Below are 26,901 nucleotides of genomic sequence, written 5' to 3'. Positions count from 1 at the left end.
AAAATAAAAGATGTGAGGAATTATATCCAATTGAAGTAGCATCGTCTGTCCAATTGCAATTTGGTTTCGCACAAAGTGAGCACTTCAAGAAAACTTCTACAGACTGTCACATTTGATTCTGGGACATATGTAACTTTAAAGATCACAAACAAGATATAAATTTGCATTCAGAAGTACACTGGTAACTGTAGCATCTACAATTGGTGCTATACGCTTCCACCTTATGTAGTAGTTACAAAGGTGGTTACCTTAGTTTGGAGTAAGGGTTGGTTCCAAATGAGCTTCAAGGCATACCAGATATGGTCTGCAAAAATCAAGTGAACCATTAGATCAGGGGTGTCCAACCTTGGCAACTTTAAGACTTGTGGACTTCAACTCCCAGAATTCCTCAGCCAGCTTTGCTGGCTGAGGAATTCTGGGAGTTGAAGTCCACAAGTCTTAAAGTTGCCAAGGTTGGACACCCCTGCATTAGATGTTCTCAAAGAAATATAGACAACTAAGGGACCTTTGTTGCCATCTAATGGTCATAATAGAATATTGTAGTCAAGTTATGGTATGCTTATACCTTGATGTAGCATAAATATAGATAGCATTACAGTAATCCCAATTAATTATGTTAAGGCACATTTTGTACTGAAGAGGTTCTTAATTTGTTGGATCCAGTCTTCATCCACACCCACAGTAGGTTATCACTGTATGATTTATGTCTCATTCCAGCCTAATTGCCTAGAATGATAAAACCTTTTTTTTTTTAAATGGATCATTTGAAAATGCCCCAAAGGATAGTGTTATAGCAATGCTTTTTTGCAATCTGTGCAATTTCACAACACACACACAAACACAAACACATATTAATACTCTGATTTAATTGGTGTAAGGCAGTCTAAGCAGTGCTGGGATTCAAATAATTTAACAATTGGTTCTTTGCCCTAATGAGTTCTTCCAACAACCAGTTCGCCAAACTGCTCAGAAAGTTAACAACCGATTCTCCTAAAGTGGTGAGAACTGGCTGAATCCCACCACTGAGTCTAAGTCTTTGTGTTAGGGTTCCAGTTAACACACCCAATGGAATAAAAACTCCAAGGCAGGCATCTTCCTTAAAGTTTAGATTTATTAGGCATGTCATATTAGCACATCTGGGGAAAACCTCTGAGGATTTGAGGCTTTCCCCACCCAAATCAAACTCCAAAGTTCTTCCCCTCAGGTCACATATCCATGTCCAACCAGGTCACAGACACCATCTTGGCTGACTTTGTTCCACGCCTCTCCAACATCTGGTAGAATGTCCTTGGCTCCCTCAAAAAGAATTATGTTTTGGCTACACATCCCCAGCTATCTCTATCTCCCTCCTTTAGTTCTCACAGCTCCAACCGGCCTGGCTGTGGCAGCCTTGAAGATGCTCTCAAAATGGCTCCAGCATAGAAAATGGCTTCAGGGCTGACCCTTTGGTTATTAATACCTCTGTAAATATAGCCCTGTAAATATAGCTATGGTTTTCCCAGTTGCAATGTATGGCTGTGAAAGTTGGACCATAAGGAAAGCTGAGGCCTTTGAACTATGGTGCTGGAGAAGATTCCTGTGAGTCCCTCGGACTGCAAGGCAATCAAACTGGTAGGTCCTAGAGGAGATCAACCCTGATTGCTCTTTAGAAGGCCAGATCCTGAAGATGAAAGTCAAATACTTTGGCCACCTAATGAGAAGGAAGGACTCACTGGGGAAGAGCCTAATGCTGGGAACAGTTGAGGGCAATAGAAGAAGGGGGCGACAGAGAATGAGGTGGCTGGATAGAGTCACTGAAGCAATTGGTGTGAGCTTAAATGGACTCCAAAAGATGGTAGAGCACATGAGGGCCTGGAGGAACATTGTCCATGGGGTTGTGATGGGTTAGATATGACTTCACAACTAACAACAACAACAAAATATAGCCCATTCAATCACACCTTATTTTACTAATAGCCAATAGGGGCTGTGGAGAGGAATAGAGAACGAATGAAAAAGATGTCAAAAGAAAATGTAAATTAAAGGAAAGGAGAGAGAAGGTTAACAGTGGCTAGAGAAGCAAAGAAAAGCCAGATTGCTTTAAGTAGGACACAGCCCAGTAGCTGTTGTTTATAAGTGGCTCCAAGATAATGGCGACTAGTTAGCATAGGCCTCTTTTCATTTATAATGGACTCACCTACAAAGCTTGGCAGCTGCCTCTCTCCCCAAAGTATTGTGTCAGTGTTCCAAGCAAACAAACCCAGCCACTGTCTGCATTTTATCTCTTTTCCCTGTCTTCTTAGGGGAATCGTTTTTTAGCTTGCACAGCTTCAGATGAAAAACTAGATGCTCAAGTTTAAATTGCAAAGAACAAAAGCAAGCCCTGTCAGGCTCCCCCCAAAAACATATGCTCTCAGCTCAGAACAAAATGATGCTTTCTGTTTTTAATACCTGTGATTGGAGAATGGTAATAATTGTGGGTGACAACTTGCCTCCTACTCATGAAATAATTACGGCTCTCTCCAATTTAGCATCTGTGTTGCCAGATGTTATTGTCAAACACGTACACAGTGGGCACACGTCCTGAGGAAAAAAAAACTGGCCTTTCTCCCATATTCTTTGAATATGTCAGAAGATGCAGGTGGTGTGCTATGATCCAATATCCGGGCCTGCTTTGCTATGCAAATCTTGTAGACAGAATCAGCAGGGGAGGCAAAAAAAGAAAAGAAAGAAAACCAGCAGAAACACTAGGGTGTATCCAAAGAGTTGGAAGATAATTGCATTTGGAAAACTGAAATGGACATCTCTGCAGTGATGCTGCCAGACAATGTCAGGGAAATTAACAGTCAATTTGGGAGAAATGACCTGAAAGAAAATGACTGGAGCTACAAGCAATATGTGTTAGGAGATCCCATTAGAGCTGCTCCTGACGTTAACCTATCATTGGTATCAAGACAGTAACAGCTATGGATGCCAATATCTAAGTCTCCACAATGTTGGCTTCAGATTTTGAGAGTTCCTTGTAGAGCAATATTGGTCATTCAGTTATCCTTTTCTACTGGACCTCATCTATAAGTGTTGCCAAGAAGACCGCAAGGACATCATGGCAGCTGCATCTCCTCTTTGCTTCTATTGTTCACAGAGGTCAACTAAATCAACAGTTTTATTCCAATGACTTCCAGGGGTTAGTAATGGATGCTTACAACAAATTCCCAGAAAAAAAACAAATTCCTCAGCAATGGTCCATGAAACTCAAGCCTGACATTTATTTATAACTCTTTTTTTCTTCTGTAGAAGGAAAGCAAAAGCAGCTAATGAGGTCATGCAAAAATACATTGATATCTGGTGCAATAGCAAAAAAACAACATCAAAATTAACAGACATAAAATTACTTGGTTAAAAAAAGTAAAAACTCCTGTAGGTCAACCCTAAACTATGGTCCCTCCTGAATATATATCCATGTAATCTTCTTGCCAACATTAGAGCATATCCACTCCAGTACCATCTCTTACTCCTTTCCTATAAAGGAAAGGAGGGAGGAAGGAAGGAAAGAAGGAAGGGAGGGAGGGAGGGGAGGGGAGAGAGAAGAAGGGGAAGGGAAGGGAAGGGAAGGAAAAGTTTGACTATTCATAATTTTGACTGCACTTGATTCTTTAGACAAAAACATTACAAAAATATAGCTCAGAGGTCAACTCATTCAGGGGTTTAGAGGCACCATGGTATCTTTAAAGTACTGGCAGAGTTTAACTTTCAATAGTCACAACAGAGTTACCTTCAAAATCAAATCACGATTATTTTCCAAACAGAGTTCTCCTGGCCAAAATCTTTGTAGCAGAAGTTGCCAGCATCCATCATAAGACAGCTGGCCCTGATTAGATCTAATTATGGCCTGTAGTCTGTAGGGTAGAACAGCCTACAACGATAAATATTGCTATTCCCAAGATTATATCATTATCATACTGAATTTTTATTTTGTATAACTCAAGGTCTCATTTGCTTTACCTTTCCCACAACAATAACTTTGTGATTTGAAGGTCACATTCATATTTCAGAACCTAGCTTTGTGTTTGCAGAATCAAGAAAAAGGGAAGTTCTTCAGAAAAGATCTCCAAGATACATCCTCCTTCCTGGAAATTAATTACTTCCTGGTCCTCCTCAGCGTGACACTCAACCAAAGGAATTACGAGACATCAGAGTTCAGGAAATGTGGTCCTCCAGAAATATCTGAATTCCAACTCCTATCATCATCAATAAGCATGAACAGTTAGGAAGTTAGAATTCACAAGTTTAATCCTATTCTTCATCTTTGTTTTCAAGTCTCACTTTGCCGAAACAAAATTCAGAACAGAAGATGGACAAAAAAAATCTTAGCTTTTAAATGGGTATGTGTATCTTCTGAATAATGTTTCTAAACATGTCTTGCGTTTTTTTGTATAATTTTTTGTGTAGTGCTGATGTCATGACTTCAGATTTAAAATTGTGTGTGTGTGTGTGTGTGTAAAATCAAAAGCAGGCTTTAAATTGCATTGATATGTTAGCCTAGGGTCCTAGAAGCATCATCAAGGGTGATGGGATTGATCAGTTACTCCAAGTAGGAATCAGAAAAATTCTAAAACTGGATCTCCTTAACAGCCACTGTAATTCTGCCTTCTTCAGCATTGGAGGTGCATTGTTGGGATTGGAGAAAATAATATGTTGGAGATATTGAACACAGAAGATTTAAAGTCCTCCTAGTCTCAACATTATTCACTTGGGGAATAATGTCTCATCCATAAAATCTGTTGAGAAGAAAATTAACATGATTGCAACAAATAGGGGAGTGTAGCTGGAAGAAGAAGTGACTTTTAAAGACAGGTGGAAGAGTTGCTACCCAAGATAACAATAGCAATAGCACTTAGACTTATTGTATATACCACTTCATAGTGCTTTACAGCCCTCTCTGAGTGGTACTACTGAGTCAGCATATTTCCTCCAACAATGTGGATTCTCATTTTACTGACCTGGAAAAGATGGAAGGCTGAGTCAACCTTGAGCCAATGAGTTTTGAACCTGTGGCAGTCAGCAGAATTAGCCTGCGATACTGCATTCTGACCACTGCCCCACCAACCCTACTCAGATAATATAATAGATAATAACCAGATAAAAGATAATCATCAGATAAAAGAAATCTGAGTCTGGAACAGAATTGTAGCCTGAGAAAATGTCTGAGACAAGACTTTCCCCCATTCTCACAAAGATACAAGGAAGAAGGGGGAAAATACATTTAAACTTCTAATTATTGTGTTACTGTATCTTTATAATAAAAGTAGAATTGATTTACATAATTTCCAAGTCTGGTCTATTGTGAAGTCATGTGATGATAAAGAGTTGTTCTATGGTCTGGCTGGTGTCAGCTTTAATGGTGTCCAACCACCATGTTCTCTGGCAGCCTGGTTTCCTTTAACAGCTAACACTTCCAAACATAATTGCTTTCTCTAGTGAACTGAAGTCATATAGAATTGAAATCATGTAGGAAGAAGTAAATGCTTCATTTCCCAAGTCTTCTTTCAAAGTCTACTGCCAGTAGAACTGTGGGAATGCTGGGGAAATCTACACAGGGACAGAACAGGTAGAATTTTTGCTATTGAATGAGACATTGCTGAAAGGTAATTATATTACATGGTCCCACTGAGACAAAGAGAACCTCTAATGATCCTGCAGGCCATGCCTCATAATGCAGTTTCTGTGCCATTTCCAGTCCACTGTTGAGGCCATCTAAATTATCCCTTCCCTATTCCACTTTAAAATCGAAACTCCTAACCCATGTCTTGTTGTCATGCCCCAGCATATAATTTTTATATATTGTTGTTGCTCTCTAGCCCCATCTAGTGGCTGAAGAGACAAATACCAAGTATGTTGTTTGAAGCTAACCCAACCCATTTACCCATCAGTTCGCACTCTCCAACCAAGTACACACTGGGAAGCGAGACTCTATTTCTTTTAGCATTTGGAGAAGGCAGAAGCACAAAGAAGAATCCATCTTAATATGTGGCACATGGTCATCCAAGGACAAACCCACATCCTACATCCAGAGCATTGCTGGTGAGATTTAAATTGCTTGTATTTATTAATTGTTATGTTCAGCAGTAACTTAATACTGTCTATCTTGGTTCTCATTGTATATATCCCTGTTTTCCCCAGTTTCACCATATCCTGTTCTTTTAATAAAGCATTCAGATCTACACATATGGCCTGTTTTATTGGAGGATATGTGGGTTTCGCTGCACACAGCGGATATATCAAGCTGCACACAGACTAATGTGTAGTGAGGACAGAACAGTTAATGTACTCAATATCTTTGACTATTAATTCATGGCTCTGGTGATTACTTGGATGAATCAAAATCAATATTCAGTCAAAATTTAAAATAACAAACACAGAAGGAACCATCCATTTACCTTATGCAGCTTGAAAACTAACTAAAGATCTCCATTCCAGGCTCATGTCCACACTCACCAAAGTATAGAGACTGGTGACAGTTTGTCCCATTGACTGCTGACACAGGGTAGGAGGTGAATCAGGGCCAGGAACATATGCCAATCATTGTCCTTAAATCTTTTCACATTAAAGCTACTGTTTACCTTTTAGATGTGTGAGGATAGTCATTACACAGCTATAAAAATAGGTGCTTCTCCTCCTTCTCCTACTCCTTTCTCTAATCCACAAATTGCTGGTCATGTTTGAGACTGTGGGGAAATTGTTGTTTATTCAGTACTAAAGAATTTGTTAATAAGTTGAATGAAAATTTTAAATAACTGCTTGACATTTTTATTCTTAGCAATCTGCCGAAAACAAAGGAGGTGCTGAATAGATTCCTAACAAGCATTCCTCTTGCTAATTGAATGCTTACAAGAAAGTGTTTGTGAGGGTGTGAGAGAAAAAAATTAACTTTATGTAGCAGGTGAATAAATTAAAATAAATAATATAATTTAAGGATGCATATAAAATTATCCCTCCTTCAAATTTGCAGGTCTGAAGGAAAAACAACACACACACACACACATTCCTTGACCTACTTTCTAAAAGAGCACTGGTTTTAGTTTTCCATGTTGGAGTCATGATGTTGTTTATATATATTTGTCACCGTTATCTGTCCATGTTTTATTTTATTTTATTTTTATTTTATTTTTCTAACAATTGATTTCCAGCACATACCTGTAACTTGATTAAAGTCTCGGGACAAAACAGAGTCCTGATGTGACTGCCTGATTTTAGTAAAACTCCTTTTGGTGCTGTGATTTCATCAATATGCATAGGTTGGAACTCATCAATAATCTGTGACCCTGAGAACTAACAAGTGAAAGCTGCAAGTAATATGTGTCACTTCCAAAGCTTTTTTTTCTCTCCCTAAGGCAGGAAGTAGTCAAAATGAAGCAACAGAGAAAACAAACCTAGTGCTTGCAGAAAGACCATAATTTAATGCCTGGACTTTCTCCATAGGACAAAGAAGGAAATTGATGAAAAGTCTACGAGTGCAATACAAATGCTGTCCTTTTTGTACTTGTATTACAACATCACATGTAAAGTCCATAAGGGGCAGAGCTCATGCATTGATATCCCAATGCATCTTTGGCAATCTGGCATCATTGTGTCTATGTCCAGTGCATTTTGTAGGTTTGAAGTTCAGGTTAAAGTCCTGACATTTGCTAGGCAATTATTCATCCAAGTATTAAATAATCTTGCTTAGATGTTTCAAGTTCACCCAAAGTTGGGTAGCTTCTGCCAATAGTTGGGTTTTAATATAACATACCGGAATAACAGAATTGGAAGAGATCTTAGAAGTCTTCTAGTCCAAACCCCTGCTCAGGCAGGAAACCCTGTATCAGGGGTGTCAAACTCACATCATCATATCGTGGTCACGTGATGTATCGGGACTTTTTTCCCCTTTGCTAAATGGGGGTGGATGTGGCCAGCTTGTGATGTATCCTGCCCACGGGCCATGAGTTTGATACCCCTGCCCTATATTATTTCAGACACATGGTTGTCTAATGTCTTCTTAAAACTTTCACCCACAACTTCTGAAGACAAGCCATTCCAGTAATTAATTCTTCTCATGGTCAAGAAATTTCTCCTTAGTTCTAGGTTGGTTCTCTCCTTGATTAGTTTCCACTCGTTACTTCTTGTCCTGCCTTCAGGTGCTTTGGAGAATAGGTTGACCTCCTCTTCTTTGAGGCAGCCCCTTAGATATTGGAACATTACTTTCATGTCACCCTTAGTCCTTTGTTTCATTAAACTAGACATCCAATTCTTGCATTTTTATATTAAGACGGACCAAAGTCAAGCCAGTCCCACCTGTTCTGCATTCTAAAGGGGATGCCTGCTCATTTTCTCAACATTTTTTTTCATCAATACAGTTTATCTCTACAATTCAGAAGATATAATATCTTGCTATTCATAGTTGCATAGAATCATTTGTCTCCAAGATCCCACGCCAGCTCTATAACATCTCCGGAGGGAAGATTGTGTAATTCTATTGCATCAGCTAAAATGTAAAAGGATCTGTGTTCTTCTGAAGAAAGAAGCCTCATCATAAGGAGACAATAGATCAATCAATCCGAATAGAGCCAGAAGGGATCTTGGACCTTCTAGTCCAGTCTCTTCTTAAAAACCTCCAGTGATGAAGCACCTACAATTTCTGATGGCAAGCTGTTCCATTGGTTAATTGTTCTCACTATTAGGAAGTTTCTCCTTAATTCCAGGTTGCTTTTCTCCTTGTTTGGGTTGCTACTTGATCCATTGCTACTTGTCCTGTTTTCAGATGCTTTGGTAAATAAGTTGATCCCCTCTTTTTTGTGTCAACCCCTCAAATCCTTCTTTTCTCTAGACTAGCCAAACCCAAATCTTGCAACCGTTCTTCACATGTTTTAATCTCCAGTCCTTTAATCATCTTAGTTGCTCTTCTTTGCACTTTTTCCAAAGTCTCAATATCTTTTTTTTTTGTAATGTGGTGACTGAAAGCAGTATTCCACGTGCAGCCTTACTAAGGGTTTATAAAGTAGTACTAATACTTCACATGATTTTGATTTTATGCCTCTGTTTATACAACTAGGATTGTATTAGTTTTTTTGGCTGCTGCTGCATGCTGCTGGCTCATATTTAAGTGACCATCCACTAGGACTCCAAGGTGCCTCTGTCAGTTACTCTGTCAGTTTTTGAGCCAAGTTTTGCTTAATATATACTGGTACCTTTGGGTTTTTTTCCTGCCTAAGTATAAAATCTTGCTTTTCTCCACATTAAATTCCATGTTGTTGGATAGGGCCCATTGTTCAAGTCAAGATCTTTTTGGATCCTGGTCTGGAAAAAGATCCAATTTGTTTTTCAGTAGAGATCTCTACTACAAAAGAATAAATCAGCCAGTTTCATTTTCACCCTTTCTAAGCTATGGATTCTGTTGTAAAAAGAAAATGAAGTATTTGACCTTGAATAAAATCAGTTTCAATTATGAAAATTTCAGCCTGATCCTGATGTACCCCAGCAAACTCATCAGTTTTCAAAGAATGGCCTCTTTTTTTGTAAGGCTATTTACTGTTCACAGAAACTAATTACAATTCAGATGGTGTCAATTTCATTATCCCCAATCAATTCTCAAAGGCAGAGAAAGAAAAGGAGGCAGAAAAAAAATGAAGAAACTCACTTCTTAAAAGTCTTCATTCTCATCGCTGCTGGTATGAATACAGTGTGGGTAACAAATCAGTCACCAAGTTTCAGAAAGGTGAATAAACGGATAAATGGCTGCTGCATGACTTTCTGCTAATAACCAAAGTCATTCCTCTAGACACAACTGTTATTTTTATTTATCTGCATATATTAGCTCCAGTTGCGGAATGGTGCACCTCCCAGAAATCTTTTGTAATCTGACTCATATTCATCTGAGGCAGGAAACCAAGTGCTAAGGGTTATAGAAGTTGCAGATCCAGATATATGAAGAAAGAGGAACATAGGCATTTATTATTCATCTATTAATAGAGTAACACAATCTGGACAAGCAAAATGTCAGACATAAAACAAAAACCACTTGGCACATGGATGTGATTACAGTGTAGTCAAAGAAGTCTGCAATTTTCTTTTGCAAGACTATTTAGCCTGGGCTGATTGGAGAATTATAAAAGTGGAAGTCCATACACTTTAAAGCGTTTGGTGTTGAAAAACACTGTTTTAAAAGGTAAGGCTTCATTATGTTATGCCTCTGAAGCAAATGAGTGTCTAGATAAATTGATCTACAAAAGTACATTTTTAATCTGGATCAGGATCTTTCTCTTCAAGGAAACATGTACTTATTTACTCAGCATTAAATCACACTGAAGAGTAGGGCTTATTTCTGTGTGCACATTCATGTGTGTGCACGCATACGTACTTTATATGCAATATATATTTTATATACAAAATGTATATATTTCTACAGCGTTAAAAAAAAATCTCACACAATAGGGATGAATTTGCAAAACCCAGGGACTCTGAGGGCTTTATTTTATTTATTTATTTAATTTGTCAATTGCTTACAAGATAATAGATATAAGTATAAACATGGTAAGAATACAGGAAATAGGTACAAATAAATGGGGACAATAGGACAGGGACGATAGGCACGATTGTGAACTTATGCATGCCCCTTACAGACCTCTTAGGAATGGGGTGAGGTTAATGGTGGGTAGTTTAATGTTAAAGGAGTGGGGGTTAGAGGATTTGTTTGCATTTCCTTTTTTCTCACTTAAACAAAACTAATAAGATTACATTAATCATTACATATAATAGGAAAAGCTTTGTTTGTTTGCTTGTTAATTTCATATGGCTGCCCTACTAAAAAAAAATGAATCTGGGCAGTTTAACAATTGGACTGAAGTAGAAAAACAAAGGAATGAAAACCCAAGCACAACAAAGACTCAGAATTGAAAAATAGAATCACACCATAACAAAGTGAAAGGATAACAGAATAACGGAGGCCATCCATTCTCCCCAAAATTATCCTTTAATTCCAGATGGCTTCATATCATGTTCTGGCTTAGTGCCTGAGAAGAAACATATAGAAAAACAAAAGCTGCAAATGAAAATGGGTGAGAAACTCACACAGAGAGACACAGAAAATGTGGCAGAGCTGTGGATATCTTGAAAGAATAAAAAGAAGAAACTGAACAGACTCTGTTAGTATTTGTATGGCAAACTGCCAAGGATGTGGGGATATAGGCACACAGCATATATTTATACATATGCTATAGATATGTGTTTATGTGTGTGTGTGTGTATAATCACTTCAGATTTAATTCCCATACCTAACTTAAATTCCAAAAACTCGGAACTGAGCCACATCCTTGTGAGCAAATTATGGATGAAGCTTAGGACTTTTCCAAGATGGTATAGTTACCCTCCATCATCAATATGTGTTCTCAGGAAAAGACATAGCTGCTTTAAAGTGCTACAAATGGTAGTGTCAGGGTTGACAAGTACTAAGGTTTCCATCTTTCTATGTTTCAAAGTGGGTTTTATTTGGGGGGGGGGGATTAGTTCTAAAGTACTCCATAGCTCAAGTATGTGTGTTTATGTATGTGTTCATATATACCAATGATGGTTAACCTTTTGCTCGTCGAGTGGCAAAAGTGCATGCGTGCCTGCACCCATGATGCAATGCACATATGACCCCCCTGTGCTCCCCCCACCCCCTTGCACATGTGTATGTATCTCATGCATGCCCCCACGCATGCGCAGCAGATACCCAAAAATTAGCTGGCTGGCGGGAGGCATGCGCACATGCGCAGTGGAACTGAGCTGGGGCGACAGCTCGCGTGCTATAGGTTCATCATCACAAATATATACTGTATCTACCAAGCCATAGTGGAGTAGTATGGTAGATTATAATCTCCATAACCTCCATGGTAGACCATAACCTTCGTTAAGGGCCACCATCTTGCAATGGACGATATAAATTAATAAAATCAATGATGGTAATGATAATGTTGTAGATATACTGACACATGTCTATGGAGATTCTAAGTCATCCAGGTCATAATTGCCTCAAATATGCTTTTTTTCCCCCAAGAGGCAACTAGACTTTCTTGGGGTTTTTTTGAAGATGTTTTACTTTTCCTCTGAAGAAACTTCTGGGATAAGAAGTGAAATGTCTTCAAAGAGAAACAAAAAAGTCCAGTTGCCTCTTGAAAAAAAAGCACCTTTGGGATATACTGACACACAAACATCTGGCAAAGGAGCACCACTATATCTCAAAACATTATAGTCCATTAACATTAAAGGTACTGTAAATAAATCTGGTTTCCAAGCATTTTTTATTAAAAGGTTGCTATTTAGAATTTCTGTAATAAGCTTTCACTTTCCTTGGTGGTTTTTGGTGAGTCCTTACTGGGCAGTGCATCCTTGGGCGGGCGGGTGGGCGGTGACGGTTTGGAGGTCAATGCAGGTCAACGCAGGCAGCACCATATCTAGGTGTGCAACACAAGTACTTCCTAACGGCAACCCCCCCACCATTCCCCTCCACTTCGCATGTTTTAATATAGGCCTTAATTTGGGGGGAGGGGCTTAATTTCATTTCATGCCTATAAAACATGCTGGGACTTCCTATTGGGGGAGGCCATATTGTTGGAGAAACATGGTAGTACCTTACACCAGCAGAAATTGCTTACACAGAGGAAGGGCTGCCTGTTCCCAGTCTACATAAAATAGCAAGCAGCAGTAGTTACAGATGTTTAATAGAATACTGAATCCTAATGCCTAAGTAGAGGCTATGCACAGGTGCAGTTGCCTTTGGAGATTTAATTTCAGAGCTGTTTCTAGTTATTTTCACATTATTAAAGAGAAAATCTGGGCTTATTAGAAGGTTTCCATAATGTGAAACACAAAGAGAAATAGATGCTTTCTGATTCTCTGTGATCATGCAGAAAACCCTAACTAGGAGTTTCATACCCCTCAAGCAGATACCTTCTTAGCTTGTGGCTACATTTTGACATCATACAAATCTATCTTTTCATTAACTCAATTTAGCATGGTAAAAAATAATCAGCTTTAAAATGGTGGTTAAGTGCTGTATGAAGTGCAGGTCCAGATTTATGGCTAGCAATCTAATCTGCAAATGTTTGGAAAACCGCTAGAGTTTTCCACATTCATTTGCTACAATGTAGCAATCGGCTAGAGTTTATTACAGCTCAAACCCGGTTACTTTTTCTAAGCCACAACCCATGGTCTATAATGGTGATGGCGAACCTATGGCACGCGTGCCACAGGTGGCACGCATAGCCATTTGTGCAGGCATGCAAGCCCAAGTCAAAGTTACCTCACTGGGCATGCACGCACGTCCCAGCTGATTTTTGGTCCATTTGAGGCCTTTTTTGGCCTCCCAGAGGCTCGAGGGAAGCCTCTGCAGCATTTGGAGGCCGAAAAACAGGCCCATTCCGTCACTTTCTGTATTTCCGGAAATATCAGAAGTGACAAAACGGACCCATTTTTCGGCCTCCAAAGGCTGCAGATGCTTCCTTTGAGCCTTTGGGAGGCCAAAAAAGTCCTTAAATGAGCTGAAAATCAGCTGGGAGGTACACACATGCCCAGTTCAGGTTAAGGGATGGCAGGGGGGATCACGCACATATGCGCAGGGGTGGAGGGCTTCTGTGCACATTGCCTTCTGGGTGCTGGCACACAAGTGTGCAATTTTCAGCACAGGTTAGCCACCACTGGTCTATAAGATTAAGCCCAATTAACACACTCTAAAGTTGCTATATGTGAATTAGTCTGGATTAATCAAATAGTTAGGCACATAGAGATAACTTTATTCTCACCATGCTTTCTCTGCTATGAGAAATACAAAGTCATATTTTAAATGAGGATCACCATCATCTCCTGCTTGCCTTTGAAGTGAACATGCACTAACCATATGCAGGGGTCACATCCTTATAACATCATCACCACTCCAAGGTATTCTGGGCTACTTCTAGATGCTCATGTGATCAAAATTCAGATGCTTAGCAACTGGTTCATACTTATGACCGTTGCTGTGTCCCAAGGTCAAGGAATCACCTTTTGCAACCTTTTGACAAGAAAAGTCAATGGGGAAGCCAGATTCACTTCACCCTGTGACTGACTGCAATGATTCATTTAACCATGGTAAGAAAGGTTGTAAAATGGGGCAAAATTCACTTAACCAATGTCTCACTTAACAGCAGAAATGTTGGGCTCAATTGTGGCCATAAGTTGAGGACTACCTGTATATTATTCCTAACCTTCTGATGAAAAAACACTCAAAAATTGTTCCATTCCTTTATTACTTTTTTTTAAAGCTTATATTTCTTTCATTCATATACCCAAATGATTGTTTTGTCTACTCCTTGATCGGAGACAGGCAACATTTCATCACAGCTGCACCTGATTTGTGAGAACTCCAAAAAAGAGTTGGTCTGAAAAAGGTTGGTCCATAATTTTAATGAATGCCATTGCTCTTATCACATGTAGCTAACCACAGGGGTGGGATTCTACCAGTTTGCACCTATTCACTAGAATTGGTTGTTAACATTCTAAGCAGTTCGGAGAACCAGTTGTTAGAAGAAATCACTGGCCTAATCCTGTAAGGAAGGCAGGAAGGAAACATTCTGGTGTTGCTTACAGAAAGTGCCTCTCCATTAACCCTTATTACATTCTTGGCAGGACTAGACTTCCTGTCTCAGGAATGTCTCTGGAGTTTTTTCCCCCTCCTTTGCTGGTACTTTGGCTTGTGTGGAGTGACCATTTAAAGTTACAATGGCACTGAGAAAAGTGACTTATGACCATTTTTCACAATTACAACTGTTGCAGCATCCCCACAGTCATGAGAGGCCAGGCAAGGAGATGCATGCCTCGATGTGAGTGATATTGAGTTGGCCAGGCCCAGCCAATAACATGACCACCAAGTCATGTCCACCCAGTCACATGACCACCAAGCCACACCCACCACCTTAGTCATGCAAACAGAACTGGTTGTTAAAAATGTTGAATCCCACCCTTGGCTAACCGTGATACCATTAACCTTGATGTGGCTTGATTTTTAAGCAGGATCAAGTTTGGTTAGTGCTTGGAGGGAGACTACAGATTACAAGGGCTATATGGATGAGTCTATTAAATCACTATTAAATTTTCAGTTTGACCTGAAGGAGATCTTATCTTTATGAATAATTTCTTATAATATTGTGCAATGCAAAAGCATATGAAATCCACCATATAAGTGTTTACTTGCTGAGTTGGTCTTACGTATGAGAATGTCAGGTTTTGATTTTTATGTACTGTATATGTTTGTGAGTATATGTATGTCTTGCAGATACTTGATAACAAATTAAATCTATCCAGGGCAGTACCTGAACTCAGTCAGTATTGAAATTTTATATATAGCAACTTTTTAAATTCATTTGCTATTGCTTTTTAATTAATAACATTCCGAGATAAATAAAAAAGTACAAAACACAAAAATAATAGTGATGGTGATTGTCAAAGAGAGGGAAAAAAAGAAACTATGAAAAGTTCTTTAACAAAAAAGTGAAAGACAAAAATCCTACAAAATGTTATACTTCACAAGTTTTGGGGAAAAGTAGTGGATTACTTAAATATGACAAATGCTAAAATGTTTAGAGGATAATATTCCTTTGAATTATATATCTTGTGCATGGAATTGGACAATTGGACAATTGAAATTGATTTTCTGTGGACTTACTATGGCTAAAAGACTGATATTGCAGCATATATATATATATATATATATATATATATATATATATATATATATATATATATATATATATATATATATATATATATATATATATATATATTTTTCGAGTTCGTTGTATGGATATATATATCTGCATATAGCCGTGCAGGACCGGAGCTATATATATATATATATATATCCACAGATGAGACACGACCACAGACCGAGCTGGCGCATCACTACCCCCTAACCATACATGGATGCCCCACCATGAAGATGTGCACACCACGACTAACAACACAGACCCGACCCAAACCAAAGCCATATGCTATATCATCATCATCATCCAACACAGCAAATGACCCGATATCCAGCAGACAAGGATACCACGCAATATCTCCAGGTCATCACACAACCATTACCCAGTGTTCACACGGGGCTAATAAAGAGATCAAAACACAAACGCCAGGATTAGCACGATACACAACAAAGAACCGCCCATCCACCTTACCCAAGGTTAAAACACAGAGGCTAACCCAGGAGATGACAGCACAAGATCCAGGATATCTCTACACAAAGGCCATCACAGCCCATTATCCAACATCAACCCATCAACACAGAGGTGCGCACGCACACCCCACACCATCCCACCACTTGTATATAGAGATGGCAGCTCGGTCACCTGGCCTGGCACTGCGCACAGCCTGAAGATGGCGGGACCCATTATACTGAATCTCGGAAGAACCGAATAACAAGATCCATATATATATATATATATATATATATATATATATATATATATATATATATATATATATATTATAGTTTCATTTATTCAATGGATTGAAGACTTGATTACATCCGCTACTCGTCAGCAGATTGCCTATAGACGTAGGCTTTGTATGGACAAGTGAAATGAAATATGGAATTCATTCGTACAGAATGCAGTAGTTTAAAAAGATAGTTATATAAATGTATTAGGCATATATACGTTCTTGAGTAATATTTGTACTAGACAAGTATATGTAGAATTGTAATTATTGTTACAATGACATCTCATGTTACATTTTCTTTTTTTCTTTGTCGTATTTCTTCCATAAAGAGCAGTTTAAGACTATAATTTCAGACTGGGTTTGCATTGCTACTTTTCCCTTCCCATATACAACAACCAGCATGTTGGAAAGATTATACAAAGATCCTTGGGAGGGGGGGAATTAAAAGCTTTTGTAAAAATATGAAAAATCATGGTTAAGATACATTAGAAGATGGGAGAGCCAGTGAAAGTTAGTGGGTGATTTCAGTCTCACAATCCTCACAGGGCGACTGCTATAGAAAAAAACTGGAAGGGTTGGGTTTTTAAGCCATTATTAGCCAGTAAAGAAAAGGTGGTTAAAATGAGAGAGAGTGAAATGACAAATATCAACATATGGATTCTGCAATATCAAAATAGAATCTAGATGCCTGGTGAACTACCTTGGTGGAATTCTCGACAACATTAATCCACACTGTGATATTTTATTTTATTTTTACAATTCCCCATAATAAACTTTTAATGTAAATATATACATAAACCCTCGATTTACCTAATGGTTATGAATGATGAAGCCAAGAGCTTTAGGTAAATTTCTCTTTCTGTCTCACTATTTTATTTGTGGTATCAATAAAATTGGTCCCATCATCCCCCCCACCCAAAAAAAATAATAATAACCTTGGACATGTATAAAAAAACCCTCTTTATTCATCTGAATTTTTAGTCCCTCCTGTTTGGCCACGATTGGCTTTATTTAGGTTCCCCTGTTTTCTTGTTTAAAAAAAAAAACATTGAACTTTATGTGGGATCTCACTCTCATTAGAAATTTTATTTGCCACACTTTCACACTGACAAGCACATTTTAAATAACTGCAATTTACAAGAGCAGTCCCTGAGTTTCAAAACCAAAGTAATTTGAACTAAGGAGATTCCATTTTTTTCAGTGATTGCAGTTGTATCTGTAAGGTATGGTTTAAAAAAAAACCATTCAGATGATGGTTACAACAGTGCAGTCAAAACTACACATGGATTTTGTGCGCAGTACTGTTGCGTCCACTTCAACTTTTTCCTTGACTGTACTCTGCAGATGCTCTCGAGTGAATGAAATGTATCATGTGTGCATTTGAAGGACAAACACAGAGGTTTTGTGAGGAAGGAGCAAGATTTATAAATAAATGATGTGTTCTTAAAGTTTGTCTACATAATTGTGACAGTCAGTCTAATATCGTATGGTGATAGAAAAACATTACAAGCCAAAGGATCTGTCCAAGACAAAATTCAAAAGTTTTAACTTTTTGACAGAATTTCAGAATATATAATGGCATTATATAATATTACAGATTGAGTTAACATGTGATACTTTTAGGTTCACTGGGCTTCAAGGAAACTTTTCATGAATCACTCCCTTGAAGAGCTTTTAACAAAACAGTATGTCCTTCCTAGTTTCCAGCAGTAAAGATAAGAGATCATGCTTTCCTCTACTCTGGAACCCGATTCAGGTCCCTCATACTGTACATCTTGTGCTAGAAACCCATTCTACATAGGCCTCCCTTTGTCAACATGATAAATAAGATGGCTTTTCTCTTTGGTTAAGTAAAACATCCCATCTTCAAATCTCAAATCTCTTCACTGAAGAAAATCCACATTGTTTCTCAGAAGTTGTAAACCATTTTTCATATATTATAATCAAGGCTAACTTCTTAATCTAGTAGTGAGCTAGAATCAGGGGCGCTGTAACAACTGGTTCAGTGAGGGCACGCCTCCCGAGATTCATTTTTTCTGGCAGAGGGTTGCAGGAAGCCGTTGCAGCCAAAAACAGAGCTTGGGAGCCCTTTTTCGCTGGCAGAATGCTCGGACTGCCACAGGCACTCCTGACATGAGTGATGTTGAGCTGGCCATGCTCACCCTGGCTATGCCCGCCAGCCCCCAAGGTCAAACACAACCCTCATGTGGCCCTCAATGAAATCAAGTTTGACACCCCCTAATCTAGTACAAATCTGGAGATGGATAAGCCTGAAAAAAGTGGCTAGCCTCAAGCCAGTCACTAAACTGAAATCAAACCACATGTAAAGTATGCAGTTTCAGAATCCAACAAGAACGTCAGGTAGGGAATTGATAAGAGATAAAAGTACACATGCACACACACAAATGTATACACATGCATACATGCATATACATATACCACATTTTTGCCCTGTGTCCAATACAAATGGAAGAACTATTATATATTTTTATTTATGATGATAAAAGATAAAATTCTGGAAACTTAGGTTGTTCAATTTGAATCAATGATTTCCTATTTCCTATTTTCTTATTTCCTATTTCTGTCTTGTTCATTTCACTAGCTCAGGATCTTATTTTGCTAGGGAGAAATGGCATATTTTCTCCCCGATAGCTAATGGAAACAAAAGCTCCTCTGGTACACAGATTAGTTGGCCTAACATCACATACTCAAACCGCTTAGTGATTTAATCTATTTTCCAGATTTGCAAAATGCACTGAATCATAAACTAACCAAACCACTTTCTGGATTAACACAACATAAGCCACATCACAGTAAGCCAGGCTAACCCTTTCCAGATTAACAAGGGGGAGCAAGTGGTGTGAATAAAGTTGTTAAATGACTTGATTAAATGCGCAGTGTAAAGTGAGCCAGTGCATATATTATACCAAAAGCAGACATAAAAACTTCTGAATATATATAATGTAGGTTGACATAGTGAAAAATGTAAGGCAAACATTAAATTTAACCACCACATTCCCCCCAGCATAACAATTCACACATTCAACAGGGCTAAGTGACAGAAATGGGACATCCACAAAGGGATTTCTAAAAAGGTCAGGATGTATCAGATGTACGCAACCAGAACCACTTGTGAATAGTCTTAAGCAGCAGCTTCATTGTTAGTCACTTATGTTACAAGAATCTCTCCAGACTAACTGCATTCCCTGAAAAATTGGTCAGATAATACTTCAGGGATTCTTGGGTGAACTTTCAGTGATGCAAGGATTCTAAGCTAAGTCCTTTTTTAACACTTCCCACAAGATGGTGATCACAACCATGTGACTAAATTCCTGCTCTTTTGTACATCTGTGCAATACTCTTCTTTGTACAAAACAAGAAGGGCTTCAGTTTACCTTGAACTTCACAAAAGTTGCAAGATAAGCATCCTAAGCAAAGGCTTCATTTAATGCTACGAAGTATTATTTTTCAATGACCAACTTTTTTTTTATTCCATAGTTGAATAATTTAAACAAGTTGACCTATGCCAAATTCAGCAATCTGTAATTTAGTCTCAGAAACATTTATATTAAAAAAAACAGTGAGAGGATTTATTCTCACACAGCCAGGAAGAAGCAAGATGACAGCAAAGCTGAAGATTATAAAAACAAAGGACAAAGAAAAACAAACCAGCGAATAAACCACTGTGTAGGTAGGTAGACAGGAAAACAAACTGCAAGACAGTTTTTGTAAAATAGTGTGTGTTTTTGAATCACAGTAGTTGCTGAAATCTTTGATGATGGCTTCCTACTTTATTCAATAAAGATTATTTATCTGTAGTCCCCGAGTTTCTTCTGAATAGGCCTAAGGGATTTATTTCTACCTGTGAAATGAAACTTTATATCTAGAGATATTGCTATGAAGATTCACTCAGCAATGTTCAATAAATCTTGGCACTGTTTAATCAATGCATTCCTTACCCAACCTATTGTTGAGTGGCTATATTCACAAACCTGATCACTGAATAAATAAATCCATTCCTGAAATTGCACAATACATTTTAGCACTATAGCTAAGCAAATAGGATAAGTTTGCACAGCGCACTTGAAAAAGATACATCTTCCAAGTTAACACTAATCAAAACAATATTGTGTGGATGTTCCAAGCAGATCTTTAATGGACCTGGTTAAATGCATTTTTGTAAACACAGCCTAATTTCCTCCATAAAAGACCAACATTATCTTTGCAAAATGTACTTCTGGAAGAAGAACAATTATCAAACAATAAAATGCAAAAATGCAAAAATGCAAAAAGCCAATAAATAAGCCATTAAGTCGAGATATTCAATGCCAAATAAATTGATAGAACTCATTTTCCTATATACTGTATACAGTGATGCTTAGAAGTTTGTGAATCCTTTTGAATTTTCAATGTTTTGCAAGTGGGATAAGGGTCTTATGCTGGAATACAGTGTTTGCTTTTTGCCAAGCATAACACTTCTGATCCAATGCAAAATGTTCTATTTTGGTCTCATTGGTTCACAGAACATTGTTCCAATATTCTTCTGGTATATTTACATGATCTTTTGGAAATCATAGATGAGACACAATCTTCTTTTTGGAAAACAATGGCAACTGGCCCTTCAGACTATTGTTGTTCAGTATCCTACTAATGGTGGTCTCATGAATACTGACATTTGCCAATGTAAGAGAAGCCTTAAGCTTTTCCTTATATTACTTTTCTTTGAGACCTCCTAGATTATTATATGTCTTGCTCTGGTATGGTTACATTCACTCAGTCCTGGGAATGGGAGTCTAATAATGTATTGAATTGTCTCCATTTGTTTACAATTATGCCAGACAGTGAACTGGTGGAATGCTTTGGATATACTTGTGTAATCTACTTCATTTGAATCATAACACAGTTTCACAAACTTGGGTTGCGAAAACCAAACTTTGATCATGAATATCCAAAATTGTGTTCGGTGGCTCAGTGGCTAAGATGCTGAGCTTGTCTATCAGAACAGTCACAGTTTGGCAGTTAGAATCCCTAGCACCATGTAATTGAGTGAGCTCCCATTACTTGTCTCAGCTTCTGCCAACCTAGCACTTTGAAAGCATGTAAAAATGCAAGTAGAAAAATAGGGACCACTTTGGTGGGAAGGTAACAACGTTCCATACGCCTTCAGCATTTAATCATGCTGGCCACATGACCACAGAGACATCTTCTGACAGGGCTGGCTCTTTGGCTTTGTAATGGAGATAAGCACCACCCCCTACAGCTGGAAATGAATAGCACGTATGTGCGAGGGGAACTTTTACCTTTACCTTTAAACAAGGCAGGATCTTCGATACTCACACCTGTTCATTATTCCATTGATTGTAACACCTGACTCTAATTTCCCCTTCAAATGAAGTGATAATCCTAGAGATTTACATACTTTTATCATACAGAAATATGTAGCTTTGATTAGTTTCTTCAATAAATAAATGTGCAAATAAAATATTTTTGGTTCATTTGTTTAATTGGGCTCCCTTTATCTACTTTTAGGACTCGTGAAGAGAGCAGATCATGCTTTAAGTCATCTTTATGCAGAAATATTGAAAATTCAAAAAGATTCACAAACTTCGACAACACCTAAAGATATTCAGCAGGTCATTTCTATTGATGTATATTTTCACAATGTGAAAAATACCTTGCTGAAGAAGATGAAACATTATGAATCATCCAATTCATGATAAACATATGGTAGTCATAAGTCATCTTACACTGGTGATCATTTCTGTCCACGGATTTGGTTATAAATTTTGAAATTACCCTTAAGCTACGATTTAAAAAGTGATGAGAAAAAGAAGATACATCCCTCAGTGAAAGAGACATATTATCAGACTTTGGACCCAACGTGGCTGTTAAGTCTTGCTTCTCCCCATTCTGAATCCCTTATTTTTGGCAGAAGATTCATACTCCAATCTACCTGCTAGAGGTGTTGCTGAAGGGATAAAATGAAAAATATCTCCATAGAGGTATTTTTCCTTGATCCCCTATAGAACAAGTGAAAGATAAATACAGTAATAAATAAAAACAAGATATTTTTGACAGCATCATCCAACTAAAAAGCAGAAATATAGCATTTACCTGAAAATGTGTGCAAGATCTTTTGCTTCGATACCTTTAAGAATATCCTGAATGATGGCAGGTTTACTGGCTTCTGAAGATGTTGGTAAAGGTGGGCATTGTGCATGTCCATAGTAGCCTATCAAAAACCCCAAAATAAATAAACTCATAGCAGTGCAAAATAGCTTAAATATCCAGCAAAAGCTGCAGCAATTGTTCTTTGGTGGGTGCTGTGTCCGGTGAGAAATATAATCCAGATCTTCCTGGAGTCTTTCAAATCTTCCTTTGGGAGATGCTGATGGTTGAATAGACTCCAAGTCAGCATTTTGACTACTCTCAGTTGGTTGGTGGACTGCTCTATCCAAAGTAAAATGGTCAAAGCTCAGCTCCTCCAGTTCTTTCTCCATGTCCCATTCTAACTCCAGGGAAGTGGCTTGAAGGTCTTCGCTATCTAAATACTGTGCATTCTGATCTCCATGGACTTTTTGGTAAGCCATCCTTTTACCTGTTGCATTAAATATGTATAATTATAAAGTCTGCAAACTAGGATGAAAGCTTAAAGAAGCAAGATATATTCAGCCTTGAGAAGAAAAGACCAAGGAAGAAAAATAGGGTAGCCATGTTCAAATGCCTGGAAAAAAAAAATGACATACCAAGGTCAAAACAGGACACATAATAATATTTTTTTTAAAATACACTAAAAGAAGGCAGATTTTAGTTGGGATTAAAAAAAAACTTCCTAACTAAAAGAGCAATTCATTTATTCATCAGCCACCAATTTTACAAACATGCCTTTAGGTAGCATCCAATAAAACTAGTTAAAACAAATAAACATATTAAAAATAAATATATTAAATAAATAAATTACATACATACATAAAAATAAATATAAATAAATAAATTACAGGAATTGAGTATATCTAGGATTAGGGGAGATACGATAGCAGTGTCCAATATTTGACCTATAAAGATGAGAGTAGAGGTGTATTCAGCAGGTTCTAACCAGTTCTGGAGAACTGGTAGCGGAAATTTTGAGTAGTTCAGAGAACCAGCAAATACCACCTCTGATTAGCCTTTCCCCCATCTATTCTCTGCCTCCCTAGTCCCAGCTGATTGGCTGGGTCTTCTTTTGTTGCCCTGCACAGGAGAACAGAGCTGGAAAGCAGGTTAGTGGGTTGGGGAGGGAATGGAGATTTTGTAGTATTCTTCCCCTGGAGTGAGGTGGGAATGGAGATTTTACAGTATCCTTCCCCTGCCACGTTCACCGAGCCACGCCATGCCCACCAAGCCACGCCCACAGAACTGGTAGTAAATTTTTTTGAATCCCACCACTAGATGAGAGGATCAACTTATTTTCCAAAGCACCAGAAAGCAAGATAAGAAACAGTGTATGGAAACTAACCAAGGAGAGAAGCAACCTATAACTAAGAACATTCCTAATGCTTAGCACAATCAACCAATGGAATAAGCTTGCCTTTAGAAGTTGTGGGTGCTCCATCACTGGAGACATTCAAAAAGAGACTGGACAACCATTTGTCTGAAATGGTATAGGGTCTCCTGCTTGAGCAGAGGGTTGGACTAGAAGACCTCCAAGGTCCCTTCCAACTCTGTTATTCTATGTGCTAAATATTAATACAATTGATATGGTTAACATAAAATTTATAAAATTATAAATATATAAAGACAAATGAATGAGACAAATAGAAGTAAGTTAAATGGAGGGATTTGTGTAGGTGGATGTGTTAAAACAGAATATTTGTGTAATCAATTGTTGGGATTATAATAATTTGGATTCCCAAAAGCGGCAGTCTTTAGCATGGATGGCCAAAATGGCTATTCCTACTCTAAGATTCTAAATGACATGTTTCCTTTCATATCTGAGTCATTTCTGGAAGCAAAATGGGTGGAATAAAATTAATAAATAAATAAAACACTGGAAGATGAATATAACCCTTTTTAAAATAATCCTTAATATGCTGGTAGAATATAAGCACCACCATTTGCTAATTCAGATATCAACCAGTTCACTTCTGCTATTATTGTGACCAATAATGTAATTCCACCTATTTTTCTTATTTACTGACCTAACCAACCATTTTTTTTTCTTTCCTTCCTTCTTGGTCCATTTCCTTATGTCTCACATGCTTTACATTGTGAGCGTGTTAGTTAAAAGAGAAATATTCCTTTGAAATGAACTTTATTTCTTATGACTAACTGAAGATATCCATATATATTCATAAAAAAGCAGGAGGAGGAGGAGGAGGAGGAGGAGGAGTATTGTACTGGTAAAAATAAATAATCTTATTAAGTAATCTACAAAGTGAGAAATACTGTCTTATGATAGAAATTTAAGAATGATATTCCTTTATCTCCAATTCCTCAATAAAATGCTGTCTTCTGGATATAGTTTTATTTTTATTTTTGTAATCTGTATATGAACATATGGTTCTTCCTGAATCATCAGTACACTTGAAATTTATTCTACAGATCTGATTGGGGGAAGTCATACTTTTTCCTCTTCTTTCCTCTCCCTCCTATTTTAGATGTATCAGAATCATGTCTCAGCTGATATTCTTTCCAAAAATGGCTTCTATAATGACAAAGTGGAAGGGGTGGCCATTTTAGCCCCTTTCTATCTGAACAGACATGCCCTTAAAGTAGAACCCTGACCTCTAATCTAAACATTTAAAATAAATTCTCAAGAAATTGTTTTCTAAACTGACTTCAGGAGTGAGACTTCATTCTCGTTCATAGTTTTGACTATAGAGATTCCATCACATAAGCAGTTGGCAATTTAATGCTTTTCAAGCAGCAGACAGACCCGTCAATTAGAATGTAATGCAGATACAGATATTAACTCCTCAAAGTGACGCTTATCTGAATGACACCTGCAACACACTGTCTCCCTCTCTTTCTTGTAACCTAGTAATACGTTTTATCTAAGATCCATCTTCCAGGTAGCTTCATGAATTGGGTAAACTTAGTTAGATGCCAGCAGCAGAGAAAGGGGGGAGTAAACTCTTCTTCAAACAGGGGAGAAAAAGATTACACAGCATATCAAAAAATAAACACTAACCAAAATGAAGGTGGAAAAAAGCACCCAAAACTGTCTCAATGCATAGCACCTAATTGGACAATCCTAATTCTTTACAGTGAAGTCAGTATTTCAAAATCTGTCTCCTAAACCACACAAACACACATACGCAACAACTGAACAGATCTACAGATTTGCCACCAGCAGGATACTTATTGTTTTAGATCTAAACTGGTTTACAGTATTGCAGGCAGATTGTGCTCACAGCTTGGAGTTCAGTCCTGATGGTTTCAAGGTTGACTCAGCCTTCAATACTTCCAAGATCAGTGAAATGAGGTTCCAATTTGTTGGAGGCAATATGCAAATAATGCTTACATTCAGTGGTGGGATTCAAATAATTTAACAACCCGTTCTCTGCCCTAATGATTTCTTCCAACAACCAGTTCCCCAAACTGCTCAAAAAGTTAACAACCACTTCTCCCAAAGTGGTGTGAACTGGCTGAATCCCTTCACTGCTTACATTGTAAACTGCCGAGAGAGATGTAAAGCATAATGGAGCAGTATGTAAGCCTAAACAGTTGGTATTACTATATTCTCAATTTTATATAATTCCCTAATGTTGGGGTTTTCTATTCTCTTCGCGCAGATCTTGTTTTTGAACATTTTTCACTTTCACTGAGAGTGATTCTTGGTAGTTTAGGTTTTGCCATTCTTTCAAGTTTTTTGTCATTGTTAGATTGATCTTTTGAATTTGTTTTTTTTTTTGTTTAATGTATATGACTGTAAACTGGTCTGGGACCTCTTTAAAGTTGAATTTATGAAAAAAAAAGTCTTACTACTTCCCAATGTTGCAGTCTGTGCATGCTTAAGAGTGCATGCTATAGTAAATACAGGGCAAACATGAAAACTTCTAAATCACCTCGTTTATCAGAGTAAGAAGTAAAAAAAATAAGAATACTATAACAGCTGCCTTCGGCTCTCTGCGCATTAAACAGAAAATAACATGTAAAATCAAATGGTGTAAATGTAAATGTTAAATGAAACAAAATAAATAAACACAAATTAGCAGGGTCCAAGTGTGATATTGATATCTGCTTTAAGGAAAATTTCAGGCACGAAGATGTATGTAAATCAGTAAAGTTTACCAATCTATCCATGCAAGCATTTCATAAAAATGATATTAGATTCCATGAAACGGTTGTTAGCCTGAATTAATAACAACCTTTTTTTTAATTGGATAGCTTTTCCAAATTGGATCAAGATTTCTTTGACAGTTCTTATATCCACTTGGAAAATTTGTCATTAGCAAAAGC

General features: G+C 37.7%; 1 protein-coding gene across 16 annotated transcripts in view; it reads right to left on the bottom strand.

Annotated features, from left to right (window-relative positions):
- Positions 1 to 26,901, bottom strand: part of NAALADL2 (N-acetylated alpha-linked acidic dipeptidase like 2) — a 625,547-nt gene that overhangs the window by 424,351 nt on the left and 174,295 nt on the right. For 15 of the 16 annotated variants that reach the window (XM_087965359.1, XM_087965362.1, XM_087965366.1 and 12 more), the window contains one exon: positions 22,576 to 23,185. In XM_087965359.1, coding sequence (XP_087821485.1) covers positions 22,576 to 23,051 — 476 coding nt within the window. In that variant the 5' untranslated portion in view covers positions 23,052 to 23,185. Of the gene's footprint in view, positions 1 to 22,575; positions 23,186 to 25,853; positions 25,940 to 26,901 lie in introns of those variants that run through there. The other variant, XM_087965358.1, reaches the window with a different exon arrangement.

The sequence above is a fragment of the Notechis scutatus genome, chromosome 4 (genome assembly GCF_049901735.1).
Source record: "Notechis scutatus isolate UNSWTSFEM ecotype Mainland chromosome 4, rNotScu1.2, whole genome shotgun sequence".
In the NCBI taxonomy this organism is placed as follows: Eukaryota; Metazoa; Chordata; class Lepidosauria; order Squamata; family Elapidae; genus Notechis; species Notechis scutatus.
Note: the sequence above shows the minus strand (reverse complement) of the source record. Positions and strands in the feature narration are given on the sequence as shown.